The sequence below is a fragment of the Rhinolophus sinicus genome, chromosome 14 (genome assembly GCF_057876585.1).
Source record: "Rhinolophus sinicus isolate RSI-liver-muscle chromosome 14, RSI-T2T, whole genome shotgun sequence".
NCBI classification, from domain to species: Eukaryota; Metazoa; Chordata; class Mammalia; order Chiroptera; family Rhinolophidae; genus Rhinolophus; species Rhinolophus sinicus.
In genome coordinates this window covers 117,004,175-117,030,161 of record NC_142514.1, presented here as the reverse complement: position 1 = coordinate 117,030,161, position 25,987 = coordinate 117,004,175, and the positions used below count along the sequence as shown (strand labels likewise).

Sequence of the window (25,987 nt, the reverse complement as noted above, 5' to 3'; positions counted from 1 at the left end):
AAAGAAACCATAGTCTGCTATTTGTTCTGATAAATTGAATCACTAGCTTTCAAACAGAACTTCAATGTTGGATAACTAAAAAGACAATCTTAGGGTTTCGGAACTCATCGTTTCACAGGTATTATATTTTTAAAAATGCAAAAAATAGAGTGCTGAGGCTCTTGATACTACATACGTGATTATATCTAATACCATGTAAAAATATCTTTATGGCACAAATGAATTAAAACCAAAGTTCACCATGATTTTGGTTCAGAAATCATGTAGATTGAACCTGCCTAATTCCTTCCTATAATGAGGGGGAGAGAGAGAAAGGTGTAACAAATTCTCAAACAATGTAAAATAAAATCCAGTTAGGATAAATTATTTATTCACAGATGACCCTTATAAAGTCATTATTTGGCATGATTAAGTTGGAATCCTTTTTTTTTTTTTTTTAAGGGACAAGAACACTAAGTCAATTGACTCTTTTCCTGATCTCTACCACTAATTTATTTACTAGGAAATCATTGTCTAAATTCCTGTATTTATTTTACAGAATGGAATTGTGATGTAAAGGTGGCATTTAACAACTATCTTCAGCATGGGAAACACAGGTCAGTTTTAATACATACTTGTTCCTGATGAAGCAGCAGATGTCACCGAACTATTGTGGGTTGTGGTCATCGTGGATGTTGACATCTGGGTTGTGTTTTGGGAAAGACTTGTTACTTTGGTCGTAGACTTTAAGGTGGTAGAAGTCACATTTGTTGAGACCTGTGTTGTTGTCTTTTTGGATGTTACGGGTTTCAAGGTGGTGACTGTCCCATTTTTTGAGGCTGAGGAAACTGAAGTTGTTGATGGTTTTGTTGTGGGTTTTGAGGTGGTGACTGTCCCATTTTTTGAGACGGAGGAAACTGGAATTGTAGATGGTTTCACAGTGCTTTTGAAAGATTCATCTGTATGGCTCGCAGGCACATGTGTGGTATTCCCTATAAGAATAGCAAGAAACATTAAAACTGGAGCTATAACTTAGGGAATTAAGATCCCACATCACTGTGACTTTCATGGTCACATGTAAAGGAAGAGGTCTAACAAATACAGTGGAATGAAAGATACCTGGTCCATTAATACTTTGCACTATATAGCAATAAAATCTCTTAAAGTAGTAAAATACTCAATAGGAACCAAGCCTAGATTTACATAAAGTTAGGAATTTTTGTGAAGATATGAAAAAAGTAATTGAGTTCCAGAGGACTGAGTTCCTTCGATACAGTAATAATCTCTTGACCATCTCTGTCTGAACATCTTGCCATACTTCCTGTCACAGATATTAGTTGAATAGATGAATAAATTAATGGGTGTAAGGGTTTTTAAAGTTTAAAGTTTCTCTACCAGATCCTTCCAAGGAGTTTTGAGCATGTTTCAAATTCCTGTTACATTTTCTCAACTTTGAGTCTCTCTGTTGTGTGGTCTATTTGGGTCTCTCATACTCTTGCACTGAGTATTATCTAATATTTTTAAAAGGCGAAAAGGAATGAATACTTTTGTACTATATAGACCAATAAGTTATAATTTTCAAGTTGATGATACAAATGCTATGAAGTTGAACTAATCTTTTATTATTCAATTCTGAATGCTCTGCGTAAATACACTTTAGCATGGAAATAATCACCTTTTATTTAAAACTAGTGAATGAATTCTATTGCAGTGCAATTAAATACAGCAAGGAACCAGCGTTTATACCATATCTTTAGAACAGAATGATCTTTGCAGAGTACAACGATGAACAGTGCTGCTTTGGGATTCAGCACACACACAGCCCACTCCCTTTTCCCTGCCCAAATCAGAAATTCTTCTGATACTACACAAAGTCACATGGGCAAAAGTAGGGAGTTATAAATAACAGGTTAGTTCTCCACGAAGAAAGTCCAAATATGTTAAAGAAACAAAGCCACTGAAAATATCTACAAATTGACAAAACAGGCAAGTAAGTTTTGTATTAGGCTGTGTTTCATGATGTTTAAGTGTGCAAACTGCAATGCGAGGATGCTCTCCTCAAGGTCAGAACTCACATCTGGTGACCCAACTCCCTGTCTGTAATGTAAGTAAAGGTTATTCATGCTGCTCCACAAATGATACCATCCCACCATGGAAGTCCGGATGTCTCCCTTCTCCCTTAACTGTTCAGTTCTGCCTAGTACACCTGCAGGAGTTGGCAGAGTTAGCACCTGCAAAGGGTTGCGCCTGACCAGACTTTGCCAGGCAGTCAGCCATTCAGTCTCCTCCAGCCTCTAAGCAGAAGTTGTAAAGGCATGGGGGTGCGTGAAATGGGTGAAGGGGTTAAAAGGCACAAACTTTCAGTTATAAAATAAATACAAGTCAGTCACCGGAATGTAATGTATAGATGGAGACTGTATTTGAAAGTTGCTAAGAGAGTAGATCTTAAAAGTTTTCATCACAAGGAAAAATATTTGTAATTACATATGGTGATGGATGTTAACTAAACTTATTTTGGTTGATCATTTCACAAATATGGAATCATCATGTTGTGTATCTGAATCTAATGTCACATGTCAATTATATCTCAATAAAATGAAAAAGTACTAAAAACAAAATACAAAAAAACTAAAAAAAGTTGTAAAGGCCGGGAGAGGGTAAGTTACTGGAGGGTGTCACTGATGTATGTCCACTCCCGCCTCACCCATGGAGGAAAAGAGGTGAGCACCAACCCTCATTTCAAACTAAGCTGGAAAGGCTCCAAGGGAACCACTTCAAGGGCAGGACCAGGATTGGATTCCAATCTCCTGGATTGGAAGGGCCACAGACTAGGATTTGACTCAAGCCTGAAAAGTAACAGCTAAAGGTGAGATGGTGTGGCTGAGCTGTCTCTCTACCTGTCAGGAGAGTTTAAAACGCTGAACTGGGAGCAGACTATTTCCACTAACAGCCAAGGTGCTTGTTTCTCATGAACTAACTCAGGCCCCATGGCGTTGCCTTAAAAGAAGCCTCCCGAGAGTTCTTCAGAGGGTCAGCTGGGCGTGGGGGGATGGGAGGCCCCACTGCAGCATCAGGGGAACTAAAGCGGTGGAGGCCCCACGTGGAGGGTCTCCCAGGAATCTACCTAAAGAACCAAGTCGGCCATGAGGGCACCTATGCCAGCTGAAAACATCCCAGCCTTCACCCAACTGGCTTTCTTCCCTAAACCCCTTGTCTGATCCTGTAAGGGTCAAAACAGCAGAAGTGAGGGAAAAAGGCAGAGCAAGGAAGGAAGCCACCAATGTCAACTTTCCCACTGCAGGCTTCCAATCCGGAAGCAGGCCAGGTCGGTGGAAAGAACTTCCAACTTTGAATCACTGTAGAGTTTTATTACTTTGGTATTATTCTGGAAAGGAGAGGCTCCCTACCAACCTGTTTCCCCGAAAATAAGACCTAGCCGGACAATCAGCTCTAATGCGTCTTTTGGAGCAAAAATTAATGTAAGACTCAGTATTATATTATATTAATTATATTATTATATTATATTATATTATATTATATTATATTATATTATATTATATTATATTATATTATATTATATTATGTATTAAGGACCCAGTCTTATATTATACTAAAATAAGACCGGGTCTTATATTAATTTTTGCTCCAAAAGACGCATTAGAGCTGACTGTCCAGCTAGGTCTTATTTTCGGGGAAACACGGTAAATACAACTCATTCAATAAACTGTACATACTATGGATAGATAACCCCTCAGTGTAGGTGGAAGGGTGGAGTTGCCAGGGACGGGGTGTATGTGACATACAGTTTTTGATGCTTAGAGTTATGGGTTGAACTGTGTACCCCCAAATTCATGTGTAAGTCCTAACCTTCGGATGTTACCTTATTTGGAGATAGGATCTTTACAGAGTAATCAAGTTAAAATGATGTCATGAGGATGGGCCTTATAAGGGGAAATGGGGGTTAAGTAACACTTATCCTTATAAAATGGGGAAATTTGGAGATAGACACACACACAAGAAGAACGCCACATGAAGATAAGGCACAGATCAGGGTGATGCTTCCATAAGCCAAGGAACGCCAAAGATTGCCAGCAAACCACTAGAAACTAGGCAAGAGGCATGGAGCGGATTCTCTCTCACGGCCCTCAGGAGGAAGCAGCCCTGCTGACAATGCGATCTTGGATTCTAGCCTCCAGAGCTGTGAGACAATAAATACCTGTTGTTTAAGCCACACAATTTGTGGTCCTTTGTTATGGCAGCCCTAATAAACTAACACACTCAGGTGCACAGTTTTCTCATTTCTAACAAAATGTGTCTGTTGGCAGCTGTATGACACTCAGTAGTGACTGTGCTGCTGGTTCCTTTCACAGATCTTTGAAACTAATCACTGTGGGATGAACTAAGTCAGTCAATACTTGTCAAGTCACTCTCAAAACTTGTTTTGAAATCATCTATAGATTTCAGAGAATTTCTCAGTCTTAACTCCTAATTACTAACGTAATTACAGAGAAATGAAAGGGCTGTAATAACGGTATCTGTGCCCTTCTTTCCCCACAATTGCAGTGCTCAGGAGGAAAAGAACAAGATAAAGAACGTACGTATGGATATGGGTGATGTTTTGTCACTTCTGTAAAAATACAATAGTCCAATTAGCTCTCCATTTTTGTTTTGCGATAAGAGAACTATTTCTCGTGCATGATTTCTCTATGATAGAATTAACTCTTCTCTTGATCAGGTGTCGGTGATGTTTTCCAGACACGGTGGGTATGAGCTCAAGCTCTGGATCAGCTCAGCCATTTACTTGGCTGGGTTACCTTAGACAAGCTACTTAACCTCTCTGAGATTCACTCTCTTTCCCCATTTATAAGAAGGGATATCACAAGTATTTGGAAGAAACTGAGATAATTTGCACCGAGCACTTAGTACAGTGCCTGCTACAGAGAACATGCACAAAGAATGTTCTTGGTTTAGCATTAGTTTTATTAAATCTATCTCCCCTACAGAGCTACACTATAAAGTTCCCTACAGAAGTCTAAAGAGTAGGCCTGGCCAGATAGAGCCCCTATTTCCATGGTTATCATTGCTGCCATCTGAATAACATTATATTGAAGAGGAGATTTTCAGTTCATCGATGTAAATATCCAAGAAAGAAAAAAAGTGATGCCCCAGGCTTTTTGTTCTATTAATACCTATTGGCCACCTTCTTATTACAGCAAGGCCAAGGACAGTAGAAAGCAGCCTGCATTTTCTAGTACACGTAAAAGTACTAGAAAAAAGTACTCATCCTCTTCAAAGTCTGCATTTATTCCAACTATCTTTGTATAACGCTGTTGTGCTGAAATTACTTTCCTTTGTCCTATACCTTTGAGTCCAAAAAAACCTAAGTGCCATATTTTTCCCTTTAAATGTTTCAAACTTAACGGTGACAATTTGTTTGCATCAAGGCATGAAATACACACTGAAACCAGAGCTGAAAATACATCTCCAATTTTTTAAAATTTCAGTTATTTTAAAATGGCATAGTAGTAGCTTTTTCCCCCCTATTACAGTTGCTCCAAATACTAAGCTATTTAAGACATGGGCCATAAATTTCTAGTATCAGAGTTATTTTGAGGAGTCTGTGACTCTAAGCACAGTCTGCAGCTTGAGCAAATTAAAAAATAATTAGTCTTGTGTGTGGCTCTGGGAATATTTTTAAACTCTGATAATAACCCTGAGAACCTCTTTCCTAACTAAATATCAGTGTGGTCCTTGAAATATTCATTATTTAGGAAGCAAAGAAGCCAGCATACGATGTCAACAGACTCATTCGAAAACATTCTTCTGAATTCAAATTACCTGCAGACCAAAAATCCACAGAACTGAAAAATCTAGATGAAAGAATCTAATAAGAAAATTGGGCTTAAAAAAAAATAGTGTCATCATAAAGAACTGTTCATTTTTCTGAAAATCAATATATTTTTACAAGTTCCTAAATTTACACTTTTAAATTCCAAAAAGGAAAACAACTGTATATGCATGAACACAGAACAATAACAGCTGGAATGTTTTAAGTAAGTTATAGTATATCTGCAATAAATTTTATTTCCACATTTCAGTTACACTATCTTTCACTCTACCTAAATCTCTTACTAATATAAACAGGATGTTTGTTTACTCTGGCAAGAACTGAAAGAGGTATTTTTAGTCAACGTAATTATCTGCCTAAGGACAGTGGGAGCTAACAACTGTGAGATGCAGTTCAGGTTTGTTAAAGGAAATTCAGTCTGATGGGCGATCCTGTTCATTCCCAGAGCAATATGGAATAAAGCAGCAGAGCAGAGAGGGTCAGAAAAGCAGCAAGGTTTCTCAAGGCTGTCAGACTGCCAAGAGATTAGGCCGGAGTTGGCTGGGGCTATGTAGACAATGTCCAGGTTTTATTATGTTTTTGCCACAGGTATCATGCATTCTATTCCATTACCATAGTCTCAACCTGCAATTAGTAACCCTGCTAATTACAAACAAAAAAACAGGAATCACAGTCACAAGGGCATCAGACAAGACTGATAGTATTTTTCCTCTGTTTCTGCTCAAAACCTTGCAAGCTTCTCATCCTGGCAATCTTCACTCACCACACAACAGAATAAACTGATTGTTCTTCTCTCCCAACACACTCCAGGTAAGCCTAGCTTCTCACTACTCAAGAACCAGCCACTCTCATTCCTCCCACACTTGTCTAGGACCTACTCCATACCAAGAACTATGCTAGGAGGCTCTGCAGACACAGAAAAGATGCAATCCTTACCTGAAAGAGGTCATGGATGAGTAAGAAAGACAACGAAACAATAATGTTACAGTATGGTGTATCAGAGGCCATTTCCATTTTGACCTCCTTCCCATGCGTCTCCCTTTTGATTGAACAACTATTTTTCATTTTTTGAATTCTTAATTGTATTATTATTACTACCATAAAAATTAATGTCTTGTTTTGTCTTTTCAATAGAATTAGCTGGTTATTAATTGCAAGAACTATATCTTGTATTTTCATTTTGTTCTGCAAAAGTACCATGCAGTTTTGAGAGAATTTGATCATTTCTAGCATGTGTTCCAAACTGTGGAAGGAATAGAGGTAAGACCAAAAAGGTGCTAAACTCGTCACCATGACAGACAAGGCCCACGTTTCCTCCGCTGCCTAATCTTCTGCCACTTCTTTTGCCCCAGCAGATATAATTACTCAACTTTACCCTGGCATGGAGTTCATTTCTATGTTTCTGTTGCTTTGTCATATTTTAATTCCTCTGTCTGGAATGTTTCCCACCCATTTTCAGCATGGTGAAATTCTATTAACGTTCAAGGCCTAGTCTAGAAATCACACTAAAGCTACATTAAATGGACTAAACAGGTCCCTTAAAAGATAAAGATCATCAGATTGGATAAAAGAAAAACAAAAACAGTTTACAAATGATATATCTTAAACATAAAATACAAAAAAGATGAAGTGTTGAGTAATTCTTATTCAAGATGATGGCAGGAAGATTCTAAACTCACCTCTTCCCATAAATACACCAAATCTACAGCCACATTTGGTAAAATTTCCTCTGTTGGGGGGGGAACCCTCAAAAATTAGCTAGGTTAACATTCACATTATACAGTTCCCAGAAAGAGAAAAGGGGACAGAAAACTTACTGGAAAAATAATGGCTAAAAACTTCCCTAGTCTGGGGGAGGACAGGCATCCAGATCCAGAAAGCCCAGGAAGTTCCAAATAAGATGAACCCATAGAGACTCATACACATTATAATTAATGTGTCAAAAGTTAAAGACAAGGAAAGAATCTTAAAAGCAGCAAAAAAACTTGTTATGTGCAAGCCCCTCCCCCACCCTTCAATAAGACTATCAGCAGATATTCATCAGCTCCAGCTCGTTGTCCTTCAATCTAGTTGTGGAGGGCCCAGCTCACTGGTCCATGTGGGAATCGAATCGGCAACTTTGTTTTTCAGAGCTCACACTCTAACCAACTGAGCCATTCCATCCGGATGCTCCTATCAGCAGATATTCAGCAGACACTTTGCGGGCCAGAAAGGAGTGGTGTGATATATTCAAAGTGCTGAAAGAAAAACTTCCAACCAAGAATATTCTAATTGGCAAAGTTGTTTTTCAGAATTGATGTACCGTTTTCCAGAAAAGCAAGTTAAAGGAGTTCATCACCACTAGACCAGCCTTACAAGAAATGTTAAGAGACTTCTTTACACTGACATGAAAGGGCATGAACTAGTAACAGAAAAACACATGAAAGAATAAATTCACTGGTAAAGGTAAAATTCAGAATGATCTAATGTTCTAAAGGTGGTGGTCGGAAGCTAATATGAAGGTTAAAAAACAAAACTAGTAAAAACACAACTATAATAATTAGTTTAGGATTACAAAACATAAAAGATACATGTAACACCAAAAACAAAATCTGGGGGGAGAGTAAAAATGCAGAGCTTTAGAATGCATTCAAACTTAACTTGTTATCAACCTGAAATAACTATTATAAATATAGGTTGTTATATGCAAACCTCATGGTAACCACAAAGCAAAAATGTATTGTAGATAGATAAAAGATACAGGAATCTAAGCATACCATTAAACAAAATCATCAAACCACAAAAGAGAGCATGAGAAGAAAAAAGAACAGAATTACAAAAAGCCATAAAAAAATTAACAAAATGGCAATAAGTCCATACCTATCAGTAATTACATTAAATGTAGTTGGACTCAATTTTCCAATCAAAGACAGAGTGGCTGAATGGAAAAAAATCAAGACCTATCTATATCCTGTCTACAAGACATTCACTTCAGATGTAAGTACACACACAGACTGAAAATAACGGGATGGAAAAAGATATCGCATGGAAATGGAAACCAAAAGAAAGCTGGAGTAGCTATACTTACATCAGACGAAATAAACTTTAAAACTGTAGTTTTAAAGGCTGTAGTAAGAGACAAACAAGGACATTATGTAATGACAAAGGGGTCAATCAAAGAGGATATAACATTTGTATATATTTATGCACCCAACATAGGAACACCTAAATATATAAAGCAAATAGTAAAAGACTTAAAGAGAGAAATAGACAGCAATACGATATCAGCAAGGAACTTTAATACTCCACTTGCATCCATAGATAGATCATTCAGACAGAAAATCAGTAAGGAAATATCAGCCTTAAGCCACGTTAGAGCAGATGGACTTAAGATATATACAGAACATTTCATATAAAAGTAACAAAATACACATTCTTCTCAAGTATACATGGAACATTCTCTAGGACAGATCATATGTTAGGGTACAAAATAAGTCTTAACAAGTTTAAGAATAATGAAATTATATCAGGTATCTCTTCTGTACAGTGGTATGAAACCACAAATTAATTATAAGAAGAAAACTGGAAAATTCACTAATAGGTATAGATTAAACAACATGCTACTGAACAACCAATGGGTCAATGAAGAAATCAAAAAATACCTTGAAACAAATGAAAACTGAAATACAACATACCAAAAATTATGGGATGCAGCAAAGCAGTTCTAAGAAGGAAGTTTGTAGGGATGAATGCTTACCTCAAGAAACAAGAAAAATCCCAAATAAGTAAAATTATACCTCAAGAAACTAGCAAAAGAAGAAGCAACTAAGCCCAAAGTTAGCAGAGGAAGGAAATAAAGATCAGAAAAGAAATAAATGGAATAGAAACTAAAAAGAAAATAGAAAAGATCAGTGAAACCAAAAGCTGGTTCTTTGAAAAGATAAACAAAATTGACAAACCTTTAGCTAAATTCACACACACACACACACACACACACGGACTCAAAATAAAAAAATGAAGGAGGAGATATTACACATCGTACTACAGAAATACAAAAGAGACTACTATGAACAATTATGTGCCAACAAATTGGTAACTCAGAAGGAAGGATAAGTTCCTAGAAACACACAATCTTTCAAGACTGAATCATGAAAAAATATAAAATCTCACCGGACTGACTAGTAAGGAGATTGAATCAGTAACCGTAGACCTACCAACAAACTAAAGTTCAGGACTAGATGGTTTCACTGGTGAATTCTACCAAATTAATACCAGTCCTTCTCAAACTCTTCCAAAAGTTGAAGAGGATGGAACACTTCCAAACTTATGAGTTATTACCCAAATACCAAAACCAGAGACCACAAAAGAAAACTTATATGCCAATATCACTGATGAACATAATCCTCAACAGAATACTAGCAAACCAAATTCAGTAGCACATTTAAAGAATCCATTCACCATGATCAAGTGGGGTTTATTCTAGGGATATAGGATGGTTCAACATCCATAAGTCAATCAATATTATACACCACATTAACAAAATGAAGGCTAAAAGTCATATGATCATCTTAATAGATGAAGAAAAAGCATTTGACAAAATTCAACATTTATATATGATAAAAACTCTCAACAAAATGGGTATAGATAAAACATACCTCAACATAATAAAGGCTATACAGACAAACCCACAGCCAATATATACTCAATGGTGAAAAGCGGAAAGCTTTTTCCTCTAAGATCAACAAGACAAGGGTGTCATTATCACGACTTCTATTCAACACAATATTGAAAGCCTTAGCCACAGCAATCAGACAAGAAATAAAAAATATCCGAATTGGAAAGGAAGAAGTCAAACTCTAAAGATTTCCAGATGACATGATACTACTATATATAGAAAACCTAAAGATTCCACCAAAAAACTATTAGAATAAATGAATTCAGTAAAGTTGTAGGATACAAAATCAATATACAGAAATCTGTTGCCTTTCTATACACCAATAATGAATTATAAGGAGGAAAAATTAAAAAAAAATCCCATTTACAATTGCATCAAAAAAGGAATAAATTTATAGCTAGAAGTAAATTTAATTAAAGAGGTGAAAGACCTGTATTCTGAAAACTATAAGATACTGAGATCAAAGTAAATCAAAGTAAATGCAAATAAATGGAACAATATACCATGCTTATGGATTAGAAGGATTAATACTGTTGAAATGTTCTTACTACCTACTGCAGTATACAGATTCAATGCAATCCCTATCAAAATACCAACTGCATTCTTCTCAGAACTACAACAACTAATCCTAAAATGTATGTAAAACTACAAAAGATTCCAAGTGGCCAAAGAAACCTTGAGAAAAAACAAAGTGGGCAGTATTATGCTCCCTGATTTCAGACTATACTACAAATCTACAATAATCAAAACAGTATGGTACTGGCATAAAAACATATATATATATATATATATATATCTCAATGGAATAGAATAAAGTGCCCAGAAATCCTTGCTTATATGGTCAACTAATCTGTGACAAAGGAGGCAAGGACATACAATGGGGTAAAGACAGTCTCTTCAATAAGTGATGCTGAAAAAACTGGATAGATACATGCAACGAAATGAAATGGGATCAATTTATTACACCATATACAAAAATATACTCAAAATGTATTAAGGACTTAAATATAAGACTTGAAACCATAAAACTCCTAGAAGAAAACACAGGCAGTACACTCTTTAACATCGATTGGTCTTAGCAATATCCTTTCCGATAGTTCTCCTTGGGCTAAAGCAACAAAATAATAAAATAAGCAAATGAGGCGATATCGAACAAAGTTTTTGCACAGCGAAGGAAACAATCAACAAAATGAAAAGATGACCCACTGAATGGGAGAAGATATTTGCAAATGATCAATCCAATAAGGGGTTAATATCCCAAATACATAAGGAACTTATACAACTTAATATAAAAAAATCCAATTAAGAAATGGACAGAGAATCTGAATAGACGTTTTTCCAAAGAAAACGTACAGATGGCCAACAGGTAAATGAAAAGATGCTCAGAATCACTAATCATCAGGGAAATGCAAATCAAAACCACAATGAGCTATTACCTCACACCTGTTAGAATGGCTATAATCAAGATGAGATAACAAGTACTGCCGAAGATGTGGAGGAAAGGGAACTCTTCTGCACTTTGGTGGGAAAGTACACTTTGGTGGGAATGTAATTTGGTGCAGCCACAATGGAAATCAGTGTGGAAATTCCTCAAAAAATTAAACATAGCTATTATATGATCCAACAATTCCATCTCTGGGTATTCATGCAAAGGAAATGAAAACACTAATTCGAAAAGATACCCACACCTCCACGTTCACTGAATCATCATTTACAATAGCGCAGACATGGAAACAACCTAAGTGTCCAACGAAGGATGAAGGATTAAAGAAAATGTAGTATAGACTCGCAATAAAATACTATTCAGTCATAAAATGAAGGAAATATGGCCATTTGTGACAACACCGATGGACCTTGAGGGCTTTACGCTAAGTGAAATAAATATGCAGAGAAAGAAAAATACTCTGTGATCTCACTTATATGTGGAATCTTAAAAAAAAAAAAAAAAAGTTCATAGGTACAGAGAACAGACTGATGGTTGCCAGAAGTGTGCGGTGGGAAGTGAGTGAAATGGGGTCAAAAGGTATAAACTTACAATTATAATAAATAAGTCCTGGGGATATGTACACCAGCACGGTGACTACTCAATAATACTCCAAATGTGTTGTACATTTGGAAGTTTCTCAGAGGGTAGATCTTGTAAGTTATCACAAAAAAAATTTTTTTAACTGTGTGGTGACAGATGTCAACTAGACCTATTGTGATCATTTTGTAATATATACAAAAATCAAATCATTATGCTGTACACTTGAAATAATGTTATATATGTCAATTATCTGTCAATAAAAGAATTACCTTTGCATATTTTTAAATTAAGTTTTATACAGTATGTTTATGCAACAAAGTAAAACAGATTCCATACTCCCCCTACCAAATTTGCCACTTAAAAACATGCTCAAGATTGTAAGATAATTCTAAAGCTTGATTTATTTATTTATTTATTTATTTATTTATTTATTTATTTAGAGGTTTCTAGCAAGTTCAAAGCAAGAAAAGCTATAAATGCAGGCAGAAAATAGTTGTGATATATTAAAGGAATAATTAATAAGTACCTGCCATGAATAAAAAAGGAAAAGAAACAGATGAGACAATGATAATATCAGCCAGATTATGACTGTAAATAAATTTTACCTGGAACGCAGTCATGCATGCATTTACATATTGCTTATGGCTGTTGTCACGCAACGACAGAATTGAGGATAGCTACAGCTGAGACGCTATGGGCCCCAAAGTCAAAAATAGTCTACCTGCCACTTCACAGAAAAAGCTTGCTGACTCCTGATAAAGGTTGTTGGTCTATTTAATAATTGTTAATCGTCTGTAAAGGTTCCTGTGAGGATCAAACATATAAAAATTACGCACTACTAACAGACTCTTCCCTAACAAGAACTTGTGGTTTCACACCCTAAACCATTATTGCAATAATTTTAGCCTAGAAAAGACGCGTGTTGGCCATAAACGTTTTTTCTTGGGGAAGTACCCACAGCACAAATAGCTTAGATAACGTCTGGTATTCTATCCAAGATAAACTCGTTGCAAAAGGTACTCCTAGGTCTCTAGATGGGGAAACATACTGTATGGCAGCGGTTCTCAGCTCCAGCTGCACATTAGAGCCACCTGGGTAGGTAACACCCAACACTCATTTAACTACTCCAGGGTGGAGCCAGTGTTGAGAACATTGCTGTACAGGATTACTAGTTACAGTAAACCAATTTATAAATTGGGAAGCATCTACAGAAGTGATTACTTTGGTTTTGAAACCATTTATATTTGCAGCTGTTCATTCTGACAGATCCAGTTATATACTACGACCACTCTAACATAATGATGACAAAACGATGCCATCTACCTAAAAGAGTTCTTATGTATTTATTCTAATGGGAAGGATGCATCTAATTCCTCCCCACAAGTATTAAATTATAAAAAAATACAATTTAAACAGAAAGGGGCAAAGGTGAAGACAGGACAAGAGATACACACTTATGTTACTCAACTGCAAATTACTGTCTCAACCATATATATATGGCATCAAAAGATCTCATTTAGCTCTAGCTCTTGCATTAATATTAAGACACATTGTAAGCATCTCAGGCAATACAGCCCATACTGTCTTTCCTAACCAGAGACAAAGGCTAAAAAAGTCCAAACAATCTGTAAATGTTCTGCATTGTCCCTGAGTTTTTCTACAAGGTGGTACAGGCGACAACAGTGGTCAATGTCTACTCTTGGAGTAAAATATTCATTTGAAAGGTCCAGTCCTGTAAGAAATGGGCATATGTCTTAGACAGAATCTATACTGTATAGTAAAACTAAAGGATCTATAATTTAGGGAGGGTAAAAGGGTTGTGCTTTTAAAAAATGGGATACACAGTGATCCAAAACCACCCCCCTTCAGAAATGATAAAGGTAAAGAAACTAGAAAGGGTGAGTGCCTCCACTGGAGTGGCTGTGGAGTTGGGACATCTTCCTTGGGCGATCTAGTGGGCTTAAGTTTAACAAACAAGAATTCAATAGGAGGGAGAGTTTTTAGATCCAGAGCCTTGCCTAAGACCAACTTGGGTTCCAGACCATCTTAGTTTCCTTTTGCTGTGTAACAAATTACCACAAACCTGGTGGCTTAAAACACCACCATTTATTAGCTCCCAGTTGTAGAGGTCAGAAGTACAGACACATGGGCTCAGCTGGGTCTCTGCTCGCATCTTACAAAGGTTAAAATCCAGGTATGGCTGAGCTGGGCTCTTACCTGAAGTCTCTCGGAAACAATCTGCTTCCAAGATCATTCAGGCTGATGGCAGTAGCCTGATGGTCCTTGAGCCTGTGGAGCTGGGGTCCCCATCTTCTTGCTGGATGTCAGCTGGGCCACTCTATGCACCCAACCCCACCTGCATTCAAGTTGCCCCCTCCATCTTCAAAGCCAGCCACAGCATATCCTTCCTCAGCCTTCAAATCTCTCCGATTTCCCCTTCTGCCACCAGCCAGAGAAAACTCTGCTTTTCAAGGGCTCATATGATTATGTTAGGCTCATCCAATAATCTATCTTAAGGTAAGCTGATTAATAACCTTAATTATATTTGCAAAATCTCTTTTGCTAGGTAAGACAACATAATCACAGGAATGATGTCTCATCATTGTCATGCAGGGTGTCATGTGGGGTCTCAGCTCCCGTTCCCCACATAAGAACTCAGGATATGGTGAGGCCAAAAAGGAACACCCACGGAGCCATAGGTAGGGGAGTCATACCACTATATTCTTGCTGGCGGCTGGGTTGGAGACACAGGAAGCAAGAGCCACACTATCCGCAACCTGCCGTCCACTTCTCTCTGCCAACCAACCTCACTTGCTAGCTTCAATCCGTCATGCTAACTGCAATCTCCGCTTGTAGCTCCGCCCCCATCTTCTTGCTAGCCCCATTTGCTGCCAGCGTAGCCACAGCAGTTATATTAGTGGCCAGTGGCTCACTGGTTACAGCTGACGGCCAACTAGCCACAGCTGATGGCCATCCAATCACAGCTGATGGCCATTTACTACCCGAGTGAGCACCTTTCCACATGAGGGCGAGAGCCTGGAAGCTGTACTCCTGGCTCTGTCCCCACCATCATGTTCTCACAAGGGAGGGAATTATGCAAAGAGTCACCAGAGGGTCATCTTAGAATTCAGCCTACCACACAGAGTTCTGGGCCAAGTTGATCTTTCTTTGTAAATGTGGTAAAATGAAATTCCTAGCTGTCAAATGGGAGAGAGCATAAGTAATCTCTCACTAAATTCAAAGGTTTGAAAGTCAGGAAAACAGAACTGGCCACCAACCATAGGCAGGCTAAAGTTCTCCTACGTGAATTTACTGAACATACTTTTTTTGTGTTTCGGAGGCTACAAAACCTTCCCAATAGACTTTGAATTTCATAAAAGCCATGTTTTCTCATGTCCTGAATTAGCTACCAAGAGCTACTTGTCCAACCAGAGTTAATCGTGTCCCTTGTGTATCTGGACACAGACAATCCAACGGTGTGAGGCAAGAGCGCATCATTCTCAAGGCTGCAGGGGAGGGATTTTAAATGGTCTTCCAGCAACAAATCACAAAGAGAACAGACAGCCCCTCATCCACCACCTCTTAGCCACCTCAACTCCCCGGGGCAGCTCTGTGCCTGGACTATTAGACAATGGTCTCTTTTTAAGCATTCTTTCACCTACTTTTCTTATTCAGTATACACTGTATTACATACCAGCATTACCTTCCCTTGAAGAATATTCGAGTGGGCTCAGTGGGGCTGTACTAGAACAATGAGATGACTGATTTAGGAATAGATTTATGAGTCTAAACAGAGAATTCAATTTAGTTATAAACAGAAATTATTGGTGCAAATTAGAAAAACTTGGTATAAAGATTGGGGGAGGGCAATTCTGCCTTCATTTCTCACCCCCTCCTTCTTCTGCCTCCCTCCCCCAACTCCGGTTCAAGCTGTTTCTCAGTCTAGTTGTGTAGGACACAGCTCCCTGGCCCATGCTGGTATTATGAGCCTTGCACTCCCCCTGCCCCTGGTTGAGGCAGTAGGTTGCCGGTGAGAGCAGCTCACAGCAGCGGCAGCAGCTCACGGCAGTGGCAGCAGCTCTCGCCGGCTGCCGGCCACTCAGGTTGGCCACCAACCATTCATGGCGGCACATGGTAGCCCACGGCAGCACATAGCAGCTCGCGTCTGCCTTCACTTCTAAGTGGCAGGTAGCATTATGAATCCTGTCCATCAGCTTTTTTAACACTTCCTACCATGCTTGGAATGGCTTATCTGGATTAGATAGAAAATGAACTGTTTCACCCTTGTTTTAAGTCTTGGAATGGTAATTCTGGAAATATGTTTTAAGTGACTGTGAGAATTTTATTTTCATTGTAGTTACATGCTGAGACCAAATTTCTTTCTGTAGACACCTAAAAAATATATTGGAAGATAATGAAAAAGAATGGTTTTTATGTAGCAATATGCACATATATACATATTACAAGTACACTATATATAAATATGCACTAAGACACTCTATCTTAGAAACTGATGGATACTTTGTTTGTCCCTCCAGATCCCTTCCCTCCCTTGTCCTGCTTGGTAATTGGAGAGGGGATCCTTATGAATTGCACTGATAGGCTCCCTAGCCCCCTAGGCTTCTGGTTTGTTTTGGCCCAAGGAAAAGCATTCTTAGTTAATGCTTTAGATTCCTCCTTAGTCTTATTAGCTTGCATAACTAATCTGATTGAAAGTGCAGTGTCTTTTACTGTTTGGGGATAGATCCAACCAGGAACGAGCTCACAGAGCTAAGCCAAGTCCTGTGTGCACTGTAGCTGTCTGTCCACACGTATTTATTTAATGAATACTTCAATAATATTCATTTGGAGCCAGACACTGCTCTAAATATCTTATAAATATTACAATTTTTGTAATTATCTTAGGAGGTAAATGTTATGGTCATCCCCATTTGACAGATTAAACTAACACATGGAAAGGTTGGTAACTTGAGCACAAGCTAGTAAGGGGAGGAGACAGGATTTGAACTTTGGATCAAGAGTCTGTTCTTACTCACTATGTTAGGTTGCCAGTCCAAAAAGTAGTGTGTTGCGAGGGGCAGCCTGCGGGGTCTCAAGCTATAGTCTCACTGGAGGCTGGAGCCACATGACCTGCAACCTGCTGTCCGCTTTTCTGCCTGCCAACCAACCAACTCTCCAACCAGCACAGCCGCGGCAGTTATATCAGGGGCTAACTGGCTAACTGGTTACAGCTGATGGCCAACTAGCCACAGCTGACGGCCATCTACTACCCAAGCCAGCACCTTTCCACGTGAGGCCGAGAGCCTGGAAACTGCTCTCTGGGACTCTGTCCCCACACTCCACCCTTACAGGGTCACATCTCACAATCTACACAACAAGCGTCTTCCACGAGGGTCCCTGTGCAAGGAGCCTGGAGGTGAACACAGTATGCTGGACACAGCCAGGGTTTCTCAGAGCACCACCAGTCCTTCTGGGCACAGCCAGATTTCCTGGGCTTCTTAGCGTACCACCAGTCTCCTCCTGCCCTCCTGGCAGGTGTTACTGTAGCACTGTAACCACGCATCGGGGCTGCGGCAACACTTGAGGAGGGTGGTGAGCATGCCCGCGTGTCACCGCTTTCACCACCCGGATCCGGAGACGGAACTCTCCTACCGATGTCTGTAAGCTGAGGCCATGTAGCACGTCCACCCCTAGAATATACTCCGGAACGGGGGAGACATAAATCTTGTAGGTACCAGGGGGAAGCCTTCCTATACCCAGTGGTAAGGAAATGGCTTTTACAGTCACAGTCTTCCCCCCCGTATCCATCCATGCAGATTGCTGGTCCGGGGAACACAGTGCCACCAAGTCAAAAAGGTTCAGATGGGATGGGTGAGTGATTGTTTCACTGCCCCACTGTTGACCTTCAACATATTGCTGGATAAAGACAAGCTAGTAAATGGATTTTAGGCAGAAAAAATAAACATTCTCAGCATTACTCCAAGTATTTAACAAGCCTCAGCTGGGTATGTACCGAATACTCTTGATGTTCATGTTCTACAAACTTACATACAGGAAATACTGCCAGTCTGTCTGCATTATAAAATACACATAAAACAGTAACAACAACTTCTCATCCCCTGAAATATCATTTCATTGGTATTTAGCAGGGCTAAAATGTGTGACAAAACAAGTCTGAAATATTCTGAAATAACATTATTAGAACTGTATTTGCAACCTTAAAAGGCTGTGTGGGTGGTGCTGTCACTCAGGTGCAGAAGATTTACGGCCAAAACATGAGAATAAGCGTGTACAATGTGCAGCTGCCACATAAGAATTTGGTCATTAATAAGCTCAAAGCACCACAACAAAGAGATATTCAGTCAGCAGAAAAAACCTGTCTGCTCAAATGTCAGCAAAAAGAAATCCCTAGAGATGACAGCTCTACAGTTTAGTAGCCACTACGTAGTAAATAATTTTAATTCATCATGTAAAGGTATTAGAAAATTTAATATTTAATACTGAACATTTTTCCTGCACAACCAAAGAAAAATGCAAACTTTGCAATTCCTAAAAATACACGCTTAAAATGCTAGAAATGTCCCAGAGTCAAGATGGCAATAATCTGTGGGAATATGAAGAAAATACTGAACATCTGCTGTGTGCTAGTCACTGTACTAGATGCTTTTCATATTTCAGTTTTTAAAAAATGTCATGTGATCTGTATAACAGCACTGAGAAATAGGTTTGCTCCCTACAACCTACAGAGAAGAAAACTGTGACTCAGAAGGTTAAGTAAACATTCTACTAAATTGCTCGCTGTAAGAAGGTGGTCAGCAGACCTGAACACAGGTTGTTGGATTCCTCCAGGTTAGGGATTTTTCCATGTATTTGCTGTTTCCTGATGAAAATCCACCTGAATTCCAGAGCTTCTTGTATTTATTTTGGGTACAATTTTACCATTGACTAGCTTCATTGCACTAAAATCACCATCAAAAAACAAATGTATACACTTAATATCAAAAGTTAAAGCTAAAATAAGAGTTTCTAAGATTTTTAAAAATTTAAATTTAAAAATTAAGAGCCTCATGTAATTTTCATTAAGCAATACTGAAGACTTACAAAAAGGTACAAAGAATACAAACATCTGAGTTCTCACTATTGTGATTAAGAAATAAAACTTTGGGGGCCGGCCCGGTGGCTCAGGTGGTTGGAGCTCCGTGTTCCTAGCTCCGAGGGCTGCCGGTTCGATTCCCACATGGGCCAGTGGGCTCTCAACCACAAGGTTGCCAGCTCAATTCCTCGAGTCCCTCAAGGGATGGTGGGCAGCGCCCCCTGCAACTAAAAATTGAACACGGCACCTTGAGCTGAGCTGCCTCCCGGATGGCTCAGTTGTTGGTTGGAGTGCGGGCTCTCAACCACAAGGTTGCCAGTTCAATTCCTCGACTCCCGCAAGGGATGGTGGGCAGCGCCCCCTGCAACTAAAAATTGAACACGGCACCTTGAGCTGAGCTGCCGCTGAGCTCCCGGATGGCTCAGTTGGTTGGAGTATGTCCTCTCAACAACAAGGTTGCCGGTTTCGACTCCCGCAAGGGATGGTGGGCCGTGCCCCCTGCAACTAGCAACGGCAACTGGAGCTGAGCTGCGCCCTCCACAACTAAGACTGAAAGAACAACTTGAAGCTGAACAGAACCCTCCACAACTAAGATTGAAAGCACAACAACTTGACTTGGAAAATAAATAAATAAATTAAAAAAAAAAAAAAAAAAGAAAAAAAAAAAAGAAATAAAACTTTGCCAATTAAGAAATCCCTGTGGGTGACTGGTTAGCGCAGTTGGTTAGAGCGCAGTGCTGATTACACCAAGGTTGCCAGTTCGATCCCCGCATGGGTCACTGTGAGCTGTACCCTCTTTAAAAAATAAACAAATAAATGAACGAGAGAAAGAGAATTATAAAAAAAAGAGAAATCCCCCAAAGGTGTACCCCGCCTCAATCACAGTACTGTCAGAGTAACCACTATCCTGAATTTATCAGATTTCTTTATATTTTTACTTTACACTGTTTCTAAGCAAAATACTGATTTTCGCATGTTTAGATTTTTATATAACTAGCATCATGTAAGAAGTATTTTGCTTTTGCTTTTTGTATTCAACGTTATGTTCATGAGCATTATTCATGCTGACATCTATACTTCTAGTTCATTTCTCATAGTATTTAAATTTTTTTATTCTGAGAATTATGTTTTGAGATGTTTTCTGTTTCTATGAAACTGATTCCATGCAATGACTAACTCCAAATACCTTTCTAAACAATCTATCCAGGACACAGCTGAATGGAAAAACATGTTTGTATAAGTTCAGGCTCTCTAGTTACAAGAGATCTATCCCCTTGGGCCCTCACTCAGACCCCAACAACTACTGACATAATAATTCCACTTCTAGGAATCTAGCTAAAGTTTGTAAAGGTATATATGTGTGTTCACTGCAGCACTGTTTAGAAGAGTAACAATATCAATTAATTGGGGCGCAGTCAAGAAAATTATGGTACATCCACATTACAGAATATAATACAAACATGGAAATGATTCAGAGGGAGCTATACATACCATGGTGGTTTTAAAAAATATCCACAAATTCTTCGATATATCTCTCTTCAAAAGGTGAAGCCTAATTCCACTTCCCTTGTATGTGGACCTGAGTGACTTGCTTGGAATCTCTAGGATTGCTCACTCTTGGGAAGCCTTCCACCATGATGTGAAGATACTCAAGCAGCGCCACCGTGTTTCCCCCAAAATAAGACCGGGTCTTACATTAATTTTTGTTCCAAAAGATGCATTAGGGATTATGTTCAGGGGATGTCATCCTGAAAAATCATGCTAGGGCTTACTTTCCAGTTAGGTCTTATTTTCGGGAAAACACGGTATCCTGTGTGAGGAACGGAGGCTCGCCAATTGCCAGCCTGTGAGTTATTTCACTTCCAAAGTGAGTCCTTCAGCCTCACTCAAGCCTTCACGACTGCAACTTCACAGACGACCTCCAGCTAAGTACCCAGCGAAGCCAGCATGAACTCACCCGCAGGAACCGTGAGATAATAAATACAATTTTAAACCACTAAGTTCTGGGGCTCTGTTATATAGCAATAACCTATAACGTACTAACACAAAAAAAATCAGTATTTCATAGTTCAGTCAAAAAAAAGTAACCAAGTTAAAGAACATTATGTATATGCCCATTTTGTATATTCTTACCAGCAAACAGAATTATATCTAAAGATTTATTGCGAAGGGAAAGGGAAAGCAGATCAGATTCTTTTTTCATTTTATATGCTCTTGCATTGCTCGAAAGATTAAGCACATTCATTATTAATGTCTACAATTTTTTAAGCCTATAAAGACTTAAAAACATGAAAACATTTTAAACCAATAGCGATAAAAAAATCCCTTAACCCTTGTTAAAGAACAAAATTACCTTAATTTTAGACACATTGCTAAGAAGTTCTATTATGTGGTTTCCTAGTTGATTGTTGATTAAAAGCAGCATATTGAATGAAGAGTGGGCTATTAGAGGGAGACATAATGTTAATACAAAGACATGACAGTTGAGTCTGTTAGTAAAAAGGGGACAAAAGCTAAAATAAGCCATCTGACACCACTCAAGCGTAGGAACAAAGACCCTTATGTATCTAGAAGCCTCTGAGGGTATAACTCTCACAATAATATAATTATAAAAACAATATTTATAAAGCAGTGAATAATTTATAAATTATTCCACACACAGAATTTTATTTTATCCCACAATAAATCTTGAGGCATACAGAAGTATTTTTACTGCCATTTTACAGGTTTGGAAACAAACCCCTGGAGTGAGTAGAGCCAAGGCACAAAACACCCTGAATTCCACTCTAAGATCAAATATGAAAACAGGTATGATATCATTTATCTGATACTGAAAAGAAAGAGGGTTAAGCTTATAGATGTGGGTCTCCAAGTCACTACAGCCACAGTTAGTATTCCTTCCAGAGCAACCAATTCTGTACTGACTGCGAGCTCAAGTAACCTTTTCAGAAATAGTCTAAACACATGTACTTGGTATCAGGGGTTTCTGGGAAATGCTGGCAGAGGCAGAAAATCTTTGTTGAAAAAGTAGAAGTAGGAAGGAAGAAAATTCTAACTTGTATCAATTTCTTTTTTCCAGATGGTAGCATATGTGTCTAATTATCTGCCAATCAATCACCTGACATTCTGAAGAGAGGGCCGGGTACAGAACGGGGGGCAACCACTCCTGTGCTTAAAGGTTACACAGTCACTTTCTATCTGTACAACTTTTTCTCATTTTTAAAATAGGGAAAATAATACTTAACTCATATGGTTATTTTGTGGAATTCAAAAACAAGGGCTAAATACCTGTATAGTGCTTGGCAGCAGCATCATGTTCAACCCGTGGTTACTATGGTTACTACACCACCACCACCACCACCACCATTTTACAATAGGGTAAATGTGCAAATAAAGATGCCTTGGGCCTTCTTTCTAGCAAAGACAGACCATTTCTTTCTCCCACACCTTTCTTCATGGTGCGTCCTCCAATGATATGTATGTGTTTCCTCATTCCATCTCTGAATTTCACATCCAATCAAACCTAGTTCATGCTATTTCCTCTAAGATTTTTCTAACTGAAAGTAATCTCTCCCTCTTGAGTGCTCAATGATGTGTTCTGCACTTTTATTATTACACTTAGCATACTGGTCTTTTATCATAGCTATTTTTATACTTATTACCTTTTCAATTAAATTGTAAGCATCCTAAGAGCAGTATCTATGTCCAGTTACATCTCTAGCTCGCACAGTACCTGGCACAATGCCCAACGCATATTCGGTTCAAAATGAACATTTGTTGAGTGGATATAACAAAGGAATATCAGAGGCTTATGTAGCAGAATTATTATTAAACTTCGATAGGAAGGTCAGCTGGATTTTTGTAGCTTTGAATCTAAGTAACAATAGTAACCTATTAGAAATCTGACTTCTCCACCCTTGACCACTATATTTGGATCACTGACAGTAATAATAGTTAATGCATACATAGCATGTAATATGTTCTAAGGGCTTTACCTATATTAACTCATTTCATCCTCACAACAACCCTATAAAGTAACGGAACTAAGGCACAGAGATTTTAAGGTCGTATCATAATTCCATTCTAACTGTATAAGAAAAAAGGCTAAAGAAAACTCGAATCAGTCAAAATAGATGCCAACAATTCTTTTTTTTTTTGATGCCAACAATTCTTAAAAGCTATAATGGCCAAAAAGAATTCATTGAGCTTTCTAAGAGTCTATAAAGTTTAACTCAATCTTCACAAAAGTCTTGTGGGTTGAAAATCAGTTATATGTTTTATCTTCCATCCTTTCCCTATTCATATTTTAATGGATATTAATGCTTATGCTTTTTTCTCCAAGGTAAAAGAAGTTTCTACTATCATCTATAATCAATTTCCACAGATCTACCAAAACACTTTTAGTTACCTGTAACTAAACAGTGTAAAAGTCGAGCAAAATGATCTCCCTATCTGTAGGCCCTGGACTACCACAGGAACTTACTTTGCCTGAGGTCAACTGCTTTGCAACTAACCAGTAGATTGACCAAGCATGTATAATCAGATATTTTAAAAACAAAAAAAGTTTATCTAAATAAAACCCTTGAGTGGAAAATTACCTAGGACCAATCTTTTTTTTTTTACAATAATTTATCTCTACTTAATGAGGTTGCTACATAAGTTTTAGCTATCTAAAGGAAAATATAAAAATTGTCTTTAACTTCATAATAGAAAAACCCAGAAAATTTACAGTCAAATAATATATGCAAGGATTTTGGTATACCTTTTATTGCTGTTAACAGTGAAAGCAAATTTACTTACCAGAATAAAGACTGAATGAACATGTGGTTTAAGGTTTAAAAAGGCTGTTTTATTCCCTACCTATTGATCAAAATCCATGACAGGCTAATACATTCACAATTAGAAAAGTTCTATTTGGGTTGGTGACATCCTGACTACTGTAGAATATCAAAATAACTGATGTATATGCCCAAACACAAAACTTGTTTATTAACTGCATAGTAGTTGTGGATAAAGTTCTTTATCTGGGCATATATATCAGTTATTTGATATTCTATTGTAGCAGGGACATAACTTTAAATCAAAAGCTAGATATAATTAAGCTTAGTGAGTAAGGCACTAAGCCAAGGCCCAAAATTTGGCCTCTTGTAAACAAACAAAAGCAAAGCTGTGAATACAATAGAAAAATTCTTGAAAAAAATTCAAAGTACTGCTCCAGTGAACACACAAATGATGAGACAGCAAAACTGCCTACTGTTGATACAGAGAAAGTTTTAATGGTTTGAATGTTGCGGGAAAAACGGCAGAGACCAAGAAACTCAAGTGGCACGCAGAGATCAGGGAGAACACAGCTTTATTTCGCCGGCAGGCTCAGTGGGATCGTTCCCAAAAAGACTGAGCCCACCGGCGAAATAAAGCTGTGTTCTCCCTGATCTCTGCGTGCAGCTTGAGTTTCTTGGTCTCTGCCGTTTTTCCGCAACATTTGATTCCCTGACCAGGAAACCCAACCGTGCTGACCCCTTGCGCCACCGGTGTGGGGTGAGAGGAGGGCCGTGGAGCGACAGGGAACCTGAGAAGGGTGTAGGCGCACCCCGCCGATTTTGGTGGACCCGAACCAGGCCTTCCCCTGGTGACCGTGACCCGTGTTTCCCCAGCTGGACCTGCAAAAGAGACCGGGGACAACCAGCCAGATCCTCCTGTTGGACCAGGTAAGCTCCAGGGCCATTATCCGAGTCAGTCCTGTCGCACGTGACAGAAGGGGGGCCTGATCACCTCCCGGTAGGTTCTTATAACTGACCCAGGCAGGGATGCCCTTGGGAGGGTGTCTATCCGGTATAATTGTGTGAATGCCTGATTGTGTGCTTGTTTGTTTGGTTCCACCGCTTTTAGCTATGGAACCTGAGTGGGCTGCACCCTGATTCTCGCACAGAGCCCTCCTCGAACCTATGCAGGTTTTATGGTCGAAAGTCCCTCTGCTGGGACGTCGCTGACAGCTACCTGGACTCCCCTGTCCACACACAAATAGGTGTTAGGGGACCTGTCATAATTCCCTGGACCCTTCCCCCTGTCACCCCAATTCCCCGGGTCGTCTACTGGGGCCTTAACCTCACCTCTTTATGCTGACCACCACTCCTAAACTCCCCAGACTTCACTCAACAGCTCCTCAATACATCTTAACAGCTTTGGCTCAACTCCACTCCTCTCCCCAACGGTTCCCCCTGTTGGATTTGTCTGCCCCTTATCCGTTCAGCTTTTTTTGGAATACCCGTTCCGCCCAACTGGCCCCTCCGCAACTCCACCAATATTTCCGCCTCAATAGTCACTGAACCCATCGGTGATCCCGTCCCGCTGGCTCCGGCCATAAACCTCACCTGTTACCTACCCGCT

At 38.9% G+C, this 25,987-nt stretch overlaps 1 protein-coding gene across 1 annotated transcript in view; it reads right to left on the bottom strand.

The window, feature by feature from the left end:
- The window catches only part of TMEM123 (transmembrane protein 123), a 49,888-nt gene that overhangs the window by 5,379 nt on the left and 18,522 nt on the right, over nt 1-25,987 (bottom strand). The window contains exon 4 of the mRNA XM_019712672.3: nt 615-971. Within this exon, the coding sequence (XP_019568231.3) occupies nt 615-971 (357 nt within the window). The remainder of the gene's footprint in view (nt 1-614; nt 972-25,987) is intronic.